The sequence below is a fragment of the Gadus chalcogrammus genome, chromosome 3, assembly GCF_026213295.1.
Source record: "Gadus chalcogrammus isolate NIFS_2021 chromosome 3, NIFS_Gcha_1.0, whole genome shotgun sequence".
Classification (NCBI taxonomy): Eukaryota; Metazoa; Chordata; class Actinopteri; order Gadiformes; family Gadidae; genus Gadus; species Gadus chalcogrammus.
In genome coordinates, this window is record NC_079414.1 from 18,818,013 (window position 1) to 18,829,979 (window position 11,967).

At 47.5% G+C, this 11,967-nt stretch overlaps 1 protein-coding gene across 1 annotated transcript in view; it reads left to right on the plus strand.

Annotated features, from left to right (window-relative positions):
* Nucleotides 1-1,518: 1,518 nt before the first annotated feature.
* fhdc1 (FH2 domain containing 1) overlaps nucleotides 1,519-11,967 on the plus strand; it is an 11,576-nt gene continuing 1,127 nt past the window's right edge. The window contains exons 1-12 of the mRNA XM_056587251.1: nucleotides 1,519-1,611; nucleotides 1,672-2,091; nucleotides 3,875-3,936; nucleotides 5,528-5,630; nucleotides 5,752-5,837; nucleotides 6,423-6,523; nucleotides 7,259-7,329; nucleotides 7,508-7,615; nucleotides 7,935-8,005; nucleotides 8,598-8,715; nucleotides 8,852-9,016; nucleotides 9,160-11,967. The exon at nucleotides 9,160-11,967 is cut by the window's right edge and continues 1,127 nt beyond it. Coding sequence (XP_056443226.1) covers nucleotides 1,519-1,611; nucleotides 1,672-2,091; nucleotides 3,875-3,936; nucleotides 5,528-5,630; nucleotides 5,752-5,837; nucleotides 6,423-6,523; nucleotides 7,259-7,329; nucleotides 7,508-7,615; nucleotides 7,935-8,005; nucleotides 8,598-8,715; nucleotides 8,852-9,016; nucleotides 9,160-11,379 — 3,618 coding nt within the window. The 3' untranslated portion in view covers nucleotides 11,380-11,967. The remainder of the gene's footprint in view (nucleotides 1,612-1,671; nucleotides 2,092-3,874; nucleotides 3,937-5,527; nucleotides 5,631-5,751; nucleotides 5,838-6,422; nucleotides 6,524-7,258; nucleotides 7,330-7,507; nucleotides 7,616-7,934; nucleotides 8,006-8,597; nucleotides 8,716-8,851; nucleotides 9,017-9,159) is intronic.

Sequence of the window (11,967 nt, forward strand, 5' to 3'; positions counted from 1 at the left end):
ACACACACAAAAGCAAACAGTACTCTTTTTCCTTTCGCCTATAGTGCCCTTCATTCGTGGTGTCACAGCTCTGTGGGCCGGTGCCCGGTGGAGGTGAGTCAGAGTGGGGTCAGTCTGTCCCACCCCACACGTCCATATGAATTAAACATGAGAGATGATGCAGTGCGCTGCTGGGGACGGGACAAGATGAGTGTGTTTTTGGCCATGGCGGCAACATGAAGCTGGCCCTGACGTCGGCAGTATTAATTAGTAAAGCAGACCCATGGGTATCGGGTAGACTAAAGTTCCAGCAAATGTCCTCCACTAAGACCCATGCTAAGTTGTAGGGCTAAGCCGTAAGCTCACGTAACCATTTTTCTTTTTTGAATAGCCTAGATTTGGGTCTTTACCTGAATGGGAAAAAATCGTCATTTCAACCCACGCTTTCAACTTTTGTGGCTTTTAGGGAACTAGTCGTTCATGGAGCGCCTTTATGCAAAGAGGCAGATTCCTACTGTATGGTTTTTGTTGTTCTAGTCACCTTGGTGTGTAGTCTGTAGGGCGCCTATCAATTATTTTCCAGATTGAAAAAAAACGTAACAAATAGGAAATGGCAAAACATCCATTGGCTCTTTGATATTTTGATTTTTTTGAATAAGAATCCCATTATAAGGCCAGGCCAGCTATTAATAGGTTAATTGGTGTTTTTTCATCCAGTAAGAATTCAATTCGCTAACATTTTAAAGGACTGCGGCCTCAATACATCATGGACACCGATGACAACTACACCGTTTTAAAACCAATTCTCTTCATCGGGCCTGCAATGCAGTGGCATTATTAAGTGTCACTGACCATTTTATACCCCAGAGCGTGACTTCAAAGACGCTGAAAACAAACAATAGGATTTTTTCTCATTTCCCCCCTTAACGTCACCCCGCCTTTGAACGGGAGGGCCTCCTTTTTCATCTGCTGCTCGCCTTAATGTCCCCTAATTTCAGATTGCGCAGCGCGACATGCTTGACTACCTCCGTGTAATCCGGACCTGTGTTGCTCCGTGTGTTCTCTCCCACAGCTCCATGGCCATTACCGCTGCGCTCCCCCCCCCGGCCTGCCCCCGTCCCCAGGAGGGCTCCTTCAAAGGCACGGCGCCGCAGCGCCATGGATGACCAGCTCGGTGATAGAGATGGACACCATCAAAGGCGACGCTCCACTCGCTGTAAACTAGATGAAGGGGCACCTGCCGTCTTCTAACAAGGGAGGAGAAGGGGTGGAGGGGTGGGGTTGGGCAGGAGTGGGGGGGGAGGGGTGGGGGTGGCGTTGACCCCTACCGTCGCTAAAAACATCTCTTTGGTGATATGACACTTCTGGTCTGGACGTGCTTCGCAGAATAACGGGATAAAGAGATAAATGAAGAGAGAGCTGATTGGTTGAGGTTTTTTGGAACGAGACAGCGTCGCCGCGCGGCCTTGAGTTTCCGCAGGCCTCCTGCTCCTCCCGGACGGCGCGTTCGCCCTCCAGGCGAACGCTGTGATGCGTGCCATGAGTCTCCCGTCCACGAGCGACGACGCCGAGGGCGGAGTCGGCGGCGGCGGTAGCAGCAGCGAGAGCCTCAGCTGCACCGCCGACGACGACGCCTCCACCTCCAGCTCCTCCGGCCTGGCCTCCCTGTCCTCCGTCTCCTCCTTGGCCCAGACCCATCCCCAGTCCCCCTCGCCTCGCGACCAATCCCAAGAGCCCCCGCCCCTGGGAGCGCCTCATGCACCGGCCCCGCCCCCTCCTCCGCCGCCGCCGCCGCCACCACCACCCCCACTACCGCCACCTCCGCCCGACATCGGCGGCCACGGCGGGGTGCGGAAGAAGCGTCGCGTGCGGAGCTTCTTCTGGAAGACTATCCCGGAGGAGAAGGTGCGGGGCAAGCCCAACATCTGGACCATGGCCGTGCGCCAGCAGCAGTACCAGATCGACGTGAGCTCCGTGGAGGAGCTGTTCGGACAGCGCGAAGAGGGCGGCGGCGGGGGCGGCGTGGCCCACCGGCGGGACAAGACGCCGGCCTCGGAACAGCAGGCGGGGGTCGGACGGACCCGCTCCTTCAAGGAGAGCAGCAAGGATGAGGTGAGGGGGTTCAGCTGGAGGCTGAGGCTGGTGTGGGGGTGGTGTCCGTAAGATGGCTAGGAGGATGATGAGGGTGAGGATAAGGATGGTGTGAATCTTTTGTTGTCCTCCTGCAGAGCTCGATGAGAGTCGATACAATAGGGTGCAGTGGTTGGCTGTTGTGTTGTCCATGGAGAGCCATTATATTCACCACAAAGCTCAGGGCTAAGCAACAAACTTCTACATTATAAAATCGACACTCAATAGATAACAAGGAATGTTATAAAGGGTTCCAAAATCGAAAATGTTTTACGTGATATTTAGAGAATTTCGAGTTTTGAATACAGTGGGTCTTTAGGATTTAAATGGAACAATATTTTAATTTTGCTTTGTTTAAGGATGCCCACATAGATATATATGTATAGATATATATATTATAATTAGTTTAGCTGGTTCTTAATGCTTTCCACAACCAAGCCATCTCTGAAACGTGACCCATAAAAGACCATTGTCTATTAGGAGGTAAATATAGGTCTTGAAGCATCATTTAAACTACATTTAAACTACGACGATCCCAGAGTGTTAGAGAGTAATGTGAGGATATAATGAAAGAATACAAGATTACATCATTCATACTTGCACCTGAACATTTTGAGGAGCTTTTTGTTTTTCCCTCCTGCTGGGGCATACCAGGTAACAAATATAAGGTGCTGAATGACCCGTTTCCTTTATCGCATTGAAAATGTCTGCATACACAATAAACACAAAAGCTTGCTTGCAGCAACCTGCATGAAGTGTAAGGCAATACCCACAAGAGAGAGAGAGAAGAGGGACTTAAATCAGGTTCAGACTAACCTCAACCTTCGTGAGTCAGGTCGTGAGTCAGGTTTATAGATCGTCAAACGCTTAACAAGCCTTTAGGGAATATTCAGCGGTTACAAAAGCCACGCTATGAGGGTGTCAAATGCACACGCACGCACGCACACACACACACACACACACACACACACACACACACACACACACACACGTTCGGCTGCAATAGTTATGAAATGAATATGGTTCATTTATTACACGTCAAAGTTAAAAGTTAAGTTTCATTGAGAGCCATGTTAGAAGTGGTTCATATTCCTAGTGCAGAATAATTGCATGTTATTCACTGCTTACCACTTGACATATAAGGCTAACAATATATCAGATTTGCCATCACTTCTTTTATCGCCTCACACACCATGCGCTCATGCACATCCATACTCAACACATCCACACTTAAAACACACACACACACACACACACACACACACACACACACACACACACACACACACACACACACACACACACACACACACCATCTCGCACTGGAGTTTCAGTCAGCTGTGTTTAAATGCTATAATTAATCTGCCAGGAATTCTGTTGGGGAACTTAAAGTCCCCTCACCATTAATAGGAAGACAACACAAGCCAACAATTGCCATTGTTTAAAATGGATAATATAGCCTAGGTGAAAGCCCGGGTAGAGTTTCATTTTCTGTTGGGGGGGTGACCCATTGAGATTAAAGGCTACGTCAATTGAGTTTGGGGTTTTAAATGTACATCATTACACACAAAAGGCTTGTAGGCAAAACATTTAACCAAGGTTTATGCATGAAGTTGACATTTTCAGGTATCTTACTTAAGATCAAATCTAGTACTTTTTCAGCATGGAGCCGACCACATTACCCCCAACACTATCCTGTGTTACTGCTTAGAATAATATAACGTTGATAGACATTCTAAATCTTTATTTTGTTTTATTTTTACAGATCAACATCCTGGACGCTAAAAGAGGAATGAATGTCGGAATTTTCCTGAAGCAGTTTAAGAAGTAAGTGCTCTGTACGTGACTGGCTTACACAAAGCCAGCGGAGTGCGAGTCTGTTCCATTGATCAATGTGGGGAAATAGTGAACTGCCCCGTGTGACACCTAATGCGCTTGTATAACTGGATTAGGTTTTAAGAAGAGGGGCCCAAAGTTCAGAACAACCAAAACTTTGAGGCCTAAATAATGAGGTCTGCAGTTTTGAACATAGTAATAAGAATAATAATTCGGATTTAATCAATCCTAGATAAGAAGGTTCCACCTCACACTCCCTCCTTGTATTCAGTACATGGCCAAGCAGATGTGCCGTAGTGAGCGGGTTGAATGAGAACACCATTCAGTACAGTAGTTATAGTTACAGAAAGAATCTGACTTATGGGTCTCAGAGAGACGGAGGCACAAACTTATTTATGCATTGGGTTGAAACACAGATTCAACACCCACTGTTACATTTGGCCACAACAAACTGTCTAACATTGAGAATAAAAAGGTACGTTGACTGGCCAGTTTCTTTGATGTCCCTTATTAACTAGGAAATAGTGTTGTCTGTGTGGTTCCTTAAAAATAGTCAAACTATTTGGGGATTGGGGTCAACATTTTTGAGACTTCGAATAGGCTTGATAGAGCTCATTAATCTCAAAGGACTGGCCAGGGAAACGGTCTACATACTTAGCAGACAAAAACACTCTTACTCTGTGTTGCAGAACCAAGCTCTCCATTGTGTTCCATGCGTAGCACAGAGTGGCTAGCTCGATGTGCTAAGTTTCTCACTGCAGCACAATCACTCATATTTGCATGGCTGCTTGTTTTGCATTGCTCTGTGCAACATTTCCATGCCATTTGACTCATTCGCGAATGTATGAGAGGACTGCCAGTATACTAGTCCTCACTTCTGCCGTCATTCAGTTCAAAGTGTTTACATTAGAACTCAACTTTCATTATTTTGTACTTGTGGTGTGTGTAAAGTAGTTTAAGTGTTACTAAACTGTGTGGCTAGCTAATTGATTAATAAAGGATTTGTGTTCATCTCAACTTCAAATCGCAATAACAGCCTCCATCGTGGAAGCAAAGGAGGGTCAGAGTGTTAGTTATTATGATGTGAATGTTTTGGTAATTGCCAAGTAATAAATTGATCGACTATTTGTCATTATGGACAAGCATTGTGATTGAAACTGCAAAATTGTTGCTCACTGTGCTTGAAACTGCCACATTCATTGCGAGATTTGGCAAAAAAACTTTTAAAAAATCCCAGGTTGCGGTATATTCACATTCATTTTGGATATTATAGAACTACAACTCTTTTAAATCCTCTCAATATGGCGGAGTATCCCCAACACACAATCACATGATGCATTCTGATGTGCAAGCCCTATAGACCTAGAGTATACAGTGTTGTCTTTCTCATCACCCTGGGGTTCTAATGTGACTCAGGGTTTAATGAGACCTACATATATTGACCCGCAACTAAACTGTACCTAAATGTGTTTCGATGCTAACAGTAATCAATGTACCCACATTGGTATAAGATGATAGCGCAGAGCTACATTATAGATAAATGTGTTTAGGAACTCAACTTTACCTCCACTATGTTCTCTAGGTCCAACCATTCCATCGTGGAAGACATACGACAGGGAGAAGGCCAGATCTATGGAGCAGAGCTACTAAAAGACCTTCTCAAGCTGCTGCCTGATGCAGAGGAGGTGTGTGCACGAGTGTGTGTGCATGTGCCTATGTGATACGTATGTTTGTTTGATACATACTTAGCAATAATTGTACACATTTGTCCACAGCCTCTGATCTCCTTTTTGTTTCCTTCCATAGATCAAGAAGCTCCAGTCCTTTAAGGGGGACCCAAGCAAGCTGACACTTGTTGATTCCTTTATGTTCCTGTTGATCCAGGTACCACGGTAAGGATGTCCCCCATGGCCTTAGGTGTACTATAGTATACCCCTATAGTACAGTACTCACAGTAGAATACGCAAACAAGGATAGCACAAGCAATATTCAATATTCTTAAGGGTCAAGGGTCAAGACTGTCGGTCTCAACTCATGACCACATCGCCTGGAAACGCCAACCGCGTTAATGTTGTCTTCATTCATTGAAATTTATGCAGTGATGGGTTTTCCCAGAACATGCAAACGAGCCATAAAAAAACAACAACACAGTAATGCAGTTCAGAACATTTAGTGCAATCATGTTTCCTGCTCTCACAAAGGACGGCTTTATAGTGATACTACTCCTTCACTACCTTTCCTCCCCTCCCTTCTGACCTAATCTGTTTCCTCTGCACCAACTGGCAGAGAGGACGTGATGATGTCATGGCTCTCGTCTCCCTTTTCAGATAGAATTTCAAAAAAGCATTTCGGACCAGATTGTTTTTCCACAGGTTGTGCATCGATGTCTGTCGAATAATCACAGAGAGATTTCAGAGGTGTATCGATCTGCACGATTCAAACACTGTTATCATATATTACTGCTTTCCTTCTGAAAGGTTCGAGGTTCGGATCGAGGCGATGGTGCTCTGTGCAGAGTTCTCTGCTTCCTGTGCTGTGATGAGCCGTGAGATCGATGTCATTCGTGTGGCCACTAAAGGTAATGGCAAGCTTCTGCTGGACGCACATGCACAAGCACGTGCACACAAACTGACACACACACACACACACACACATGCAGGCCTGACCTAGATATATGAGCCATCATCAGTGGAAAACCGTCGCTACACCTTACCTGAGGTGAGACAGCAAAATACTCTGCCGAGGTGTTAAGAATGCATAAAAGATACATCTGTTCGGTTTTACAGCATGATGTTTTGTATGTGCCTAAAATAAAGGTGGTTTTGATCATATAAAGTGTGAACAAACTTAACAGCCCAATATGTGGTGAAAAGGTTCACTTACCAGTTGTATGTAGCCCCCTTCAGAAAATTATAGGTATTGAAAGACTTAGATATTTTTGGATCCTCACTACGAACTCGGTCCAGTGATATAAAGCTGTGTTGTGGTTTTAAACATTGTTCTTTAATTAGCTGATGTTGGTTAAATAAATATAAAAGGCTGATGATGGCTCAGAGCATGATGATAGAATGATACGTAGAACAGTGAATCTATTCTCTAGTGATAGTGGATTTGATAGTGGATTTTTGCATACATTCATATCGTTGTGTTAATCTTCGGTAGTAACTTCCCTTTTCCTGATTCTTGACATGACTTTAAAAAACGACTGATAGCTTTCTGAAAGCCATGGTAGTAAGATGGATAGCTGACAGCCAATGGTCGTTAAACAGTGTGTAACTGTGTGGTGTTTGTTTGTATTGATCCTGTGCTGTAGAGCTAATGAACTGCGAAGAGCTCCATGCAATCCTGCACTTAGTGCTCCAGGCTGGGAACATCATGAACGCTGTAAGTCTTAGATACCGTGACAGTAATGTTAACACTTCACCATACATTCTCCCTTCCTTTCTATTAGTCTAGCCTTCACATCAGTGCACTTTTCCCCCCTGTTATTTTTCAACGTACGTACTCATGCCAACGGTTTTCTGTGCTGTGTTGCTCACGTTCTCCTCCCGGTGGTCTCCAGGGTGGATACGCTGGAAACGCTGTGGGATTCAAGCTCTCGTCTCTCCTCTCACTGGCTGACACTAAGGCCAACAAGCCCGGGATGAACCTGCTGCACTTTGTTGCTCTGGTAACCAATGTTTTCCACAAACAGTTACAGATGTTGATATTTATGTATATGCATAGATTAATGAATGTGTCAGAGTCATTCACACTTCTCATAAAAAGTCACTCGATTTTTTGGGATTTTCACAATGGGGTTTGTCCCGATATAAACTGATGTACTGACACCAAAACTATTTTCGAAACAACCTGCAAGAAGTGCATGTTTGAATCGTCGGCTACTTGTCTCTCTGTATGCCTGCATTTCTATCCACCTGTTTGTATATCTGTCTGCCTGGGTTCCTATACATCTGTGTGTATTGAAAATGTATACTCTGCCTATTCAGGAGGCAAAGAAGAAAGACGAGATGCTGCTCAAGTTTCCAGAAAAACTTCAAGATGTCCAAAGTGCTGCTAGGTATACCATCACTTAGATCCTCAATTTGCATTGTGTCATTGCATTTCTTTCAAATTATAGTATTTTTCCAAAATTTGTATCTTGTTTTTACAGGTCGACCATTTTGTTTTTGGTACCGTATCTTTCACATGCAGTAAAATTCCCATACAATAACAAAAAGGCGGCAATGCTGTATATTTCCACGATGCCATAACTTGCGATTCTCTCCTAAGAAATTGTTCAAGGACGCTCTGCCTATGTGTGCCGTGAGCCTCCAGCTTTTGTGTCGGCATAGCATAATACATCTCCTGAACAAGAGCCTAGATTAGTTTTTATCCCTGGGGTGGGTGAGGGGGGGGGGGGGGTTGTACACGCCGCCGCTCTCCTCTCTCTCATGTACGGTATTCTGGTGCAGCAGTACAGTATGTCACCTCAGTAGCCTGTTGTTGTCTCGTGACCTGCATCGGTTATCCTATCGGTTCACTGCACCGGCCGCAGGGCAACACAACATAGGACCCACACACGAGAATAACAAACACCCGGCACAGTTCACCCTCACAACACAATGCTGAATGTTGACGTCGAGGTTGTTGTGGATGTTTGACTGTGGCAGAATCTCAGTGGAGAGCATTGAGTCGGAGTTCACCTCCCTTTACGTCCGGACCAAGACCCTGGAGGAGAAGGTGCAGGAGGACCAGGAGCTCCATCTGCAGCTGGAGCCTTTCCTCCAGGTGAGGCAGCGATGAGTGTACATCTACTTTCAACCATTTTCTGCACACATTATGCTGTTCTTAATATGATAAGGAGGACTTATGTGTCAATGAGGTATAGCAACGTTAGGTAACCGAAATATTCCTTGGGTTTCAGAGTTCGGGACAGACCCTTCAGGACCTGAAAAGACGCCGGCTAGATCTGCGCAAGGAAGGGAACGCCTTGATCGACTTCTTCTGCGAGGACAAGGAAACCTTTAAGCTGGATGAAGGCTTCCGCATCTTTCAAGATTTCTGTATTAAGTTCAAGAAAGCCGTCAAGGTAGGTTTTCAACAGAGTACGTTTCAGAAAATCAAGCTTTAAACCAAATTTGTATTAATTTAGCTGTAGTCATTTATATCACTTATTTCCTCTATATTCCTCTCTTTTGTTTTCTATCTCCTCTCCCTTCCCCTCCCTCTCAGGACAACCAGGACCGGGAACTGAAGGAGGAGGCCAGGCATCGGCGGCTGAGGGAGCTGGAGGAGAAGCGCTTCGCCTGGACCGGCGCCGACCAGAGCGCGGGGGGCTTCGGTCGGAGCTCCAGCGAGAATGACGTGGAGATGCTCACCAAGGAAGGCCTGCTGGGCTTCTTCCAGCAGCGATCCCAGAGCCCGGGCAGCCCCATGTCGCGCTCGGCCAGCGCCCGTCGCCACCGCCACACCGTCAACTCCGCAGCTGACCGCGAGCTCCATGGGTACCTGGAGCTGTTTGGCGAGCCCGGGGCTCCCACCGACTTCTCCAGGTTCAACAGCCTACCTCGGGCGGGCCGCACCCATCAGCGGAGGACCGCTCCCTGGATCCTCTCCGACCTGGACAGCAGCCCCGAGCTGGGGCGGGACAGACAGCCCGCGGCGCTGTCACCGAGTCCAGAAACAGAGCCCATTAGTCCCCTGGCCAGGTTCTCTTCCCCAGGGTTTAATGCTAATGAGGACCCCTATTGCAACAACAATAATTACCGCTCTGTGTCCGAGGGCAGTGCTCTGCCCAGCTCCTGTTACATGTTCCGAAGCCCAGCGCAACTCCCCAACCCAACAATTACAGGGCATATGAACATAAGTGTTGAGAAACACACGCTAGTCCAAGGACCTCAAACCTTTGACTTAGCTAGCCCGAACAACAACAGCAATCACACACACTTTGTCCAACAGGGGGATTTTGGGACTTACGAGGAGGGGCAGAGAGGGTCCTCTCCGATAAACCTTGTTTTGGACATCACTCCACTTAGTAACATTTTAGAAAGCGACACAGATCCCAAGGAATTGGGTAAAGCGGGGATAACTCAGTCTGGAGATTGGCTTCACAAGGACATAGAAGAAGAGGACAACAGCAGCCTTTCATCAACCACCTGCGATACGCCCCTCCCACTAGACTCCTCTGTGTCCAATAAGAAGCCGATGTTTAACATTCTGGACTGCACCGAAGCCGACTGCTCTGTTGCATTGGATTATTCCGAGATAGACAGCTTGCCGATATTGAGGGAAGGGTTGGACCTAAAAACTCCAAACAAGAAAAACGGCCAGGAGATCAAGCAAAACACATTCTCTCCCAATGAGAAGTCGGCCTCCACCTCGACCAACGAGCTCTCGGCACGAAAATCCACTGACGCGTCCTCCGTCACGCCATCAGCTACCACAGAAGACTGGGACACAGACAGCTGTGACACGGCAGAGGGGAAAAAACCGGGGAAGGTAGCATCTGTAACCGGCACCACAAAACTACCACAGGCAAAGAGCAAGGTTACCAAAGCAGTCAAGGGCCTCGGATGTCTCGGTGTTAGGACGCTGACCAACAGTGAGAACCAGGGCATGCGTAAAGTGGTTCCCCTAACCAGGCACAACAGGTCGGTGAGCAACAAGCGAGCAGAGAGGCCGTCGGTCCAGGACGGCAGTGAGCCCCGGCGTCCGCTCCGTGACCAGAGCACCCCGGCCAGAGGGAGGAGTGAGAAGACCACCCGGACCCCGCGACACTCTAGCGTGCCCCCCGACGAGGCCAAGGCCCAGAGGGGAACCAGCTTGGCCGGCACCCTGTCCAGATGGGCCCGGGATAACACCCCGAAGAAGTCCTCTCTCCACAAGCCCAGCGCCAAACCCCTGAGGAACATCCCCAAGGCTCCGCCAGAGGAGAAGATGTGTCGCTCCACCATGAGGGCCCTCGCCCAGGCCCAGGCCGCGGCCGAGGCCCTGGCTCAAGCCCAGGTCGGGGCCTCGTCCGAGGCCAGCAGCTCACAGGCCCTCGGTCCCAAAACCGCCTCGGGGGTTCCTCGCTTTGCTCGTAATACCGTAGCTTCCACATCCAGAAAGATTAAGGAGCTAGTACCCACGTCCGTCCCGTCCACCCCTTCGCGGAGCCCGTCACTCCTGGGTCGAACGGCCTCAGCAATACCGACCAGGATGCCCTCTCCTGTGCTGAACGCTGCCGTCAGCAGGCATGCTGCTTCCCCAGGGGACGAGCCAACCCAGGGGGCCACTGTGCGGAGAGTGCAGAGCGTGAGGGCCACCAGTCGAAGCGCATATCGAAGCGGTACGCCTCCGCCACCTACACTCCGGGAAGAGGTCCGCAAGGCCAACAGCTTTTCTGACAAGAGCACCCAATCCAGAGAGGTGGTAGCGACCCCCAGAGGGTCTAAGCCAACCTGGAAGTAAAGCTATGGTCTGTTGAAATGTAACTCGAGAAACAGAAAGACAAAGAGCCCCCCATTTTTCCTGAGAGATGCAAACTCAATTTGGGTCTGGTTCACCAATGGCGCTGTAGACTTTTAATCTTTCCTTATATATAATTAAAGACGCCTGGAATCTGGTTAAAAATATCCATACCTCATCGACGTAAGCTCCATCGGCCATCTTTGTATTAACTTGATGAATGAGGTTGAGTGAAGAGCAAGATGCAAAGTACTGTTACAAGAGACATTTATTCACAGAGAGGATTTATTTTTTCATCGTATTCCTTGTTATATTTTCAAATTATATATTGCGAGTGAAACTAAACTGACAAATGGCAAAATTCCACTTTTGCAAAAGAGCCTTTGTTGCCTGCTTAGCAGTCTGCTACTACGGATACTATACTACTGTTTATGATGACGGTTGACGATGTATATGTAGGTGCAGCCTAACACTGTAATGCTGCTAATTAGCTTCGACAATTTAAGAGTTTCAGTGTCTTTAATTGAAGGTTTTAAGCCTTGTGATAACCTTGCCTTGCTGCTGTCCTTTTCTCTTTTCTCGTGGACGTTT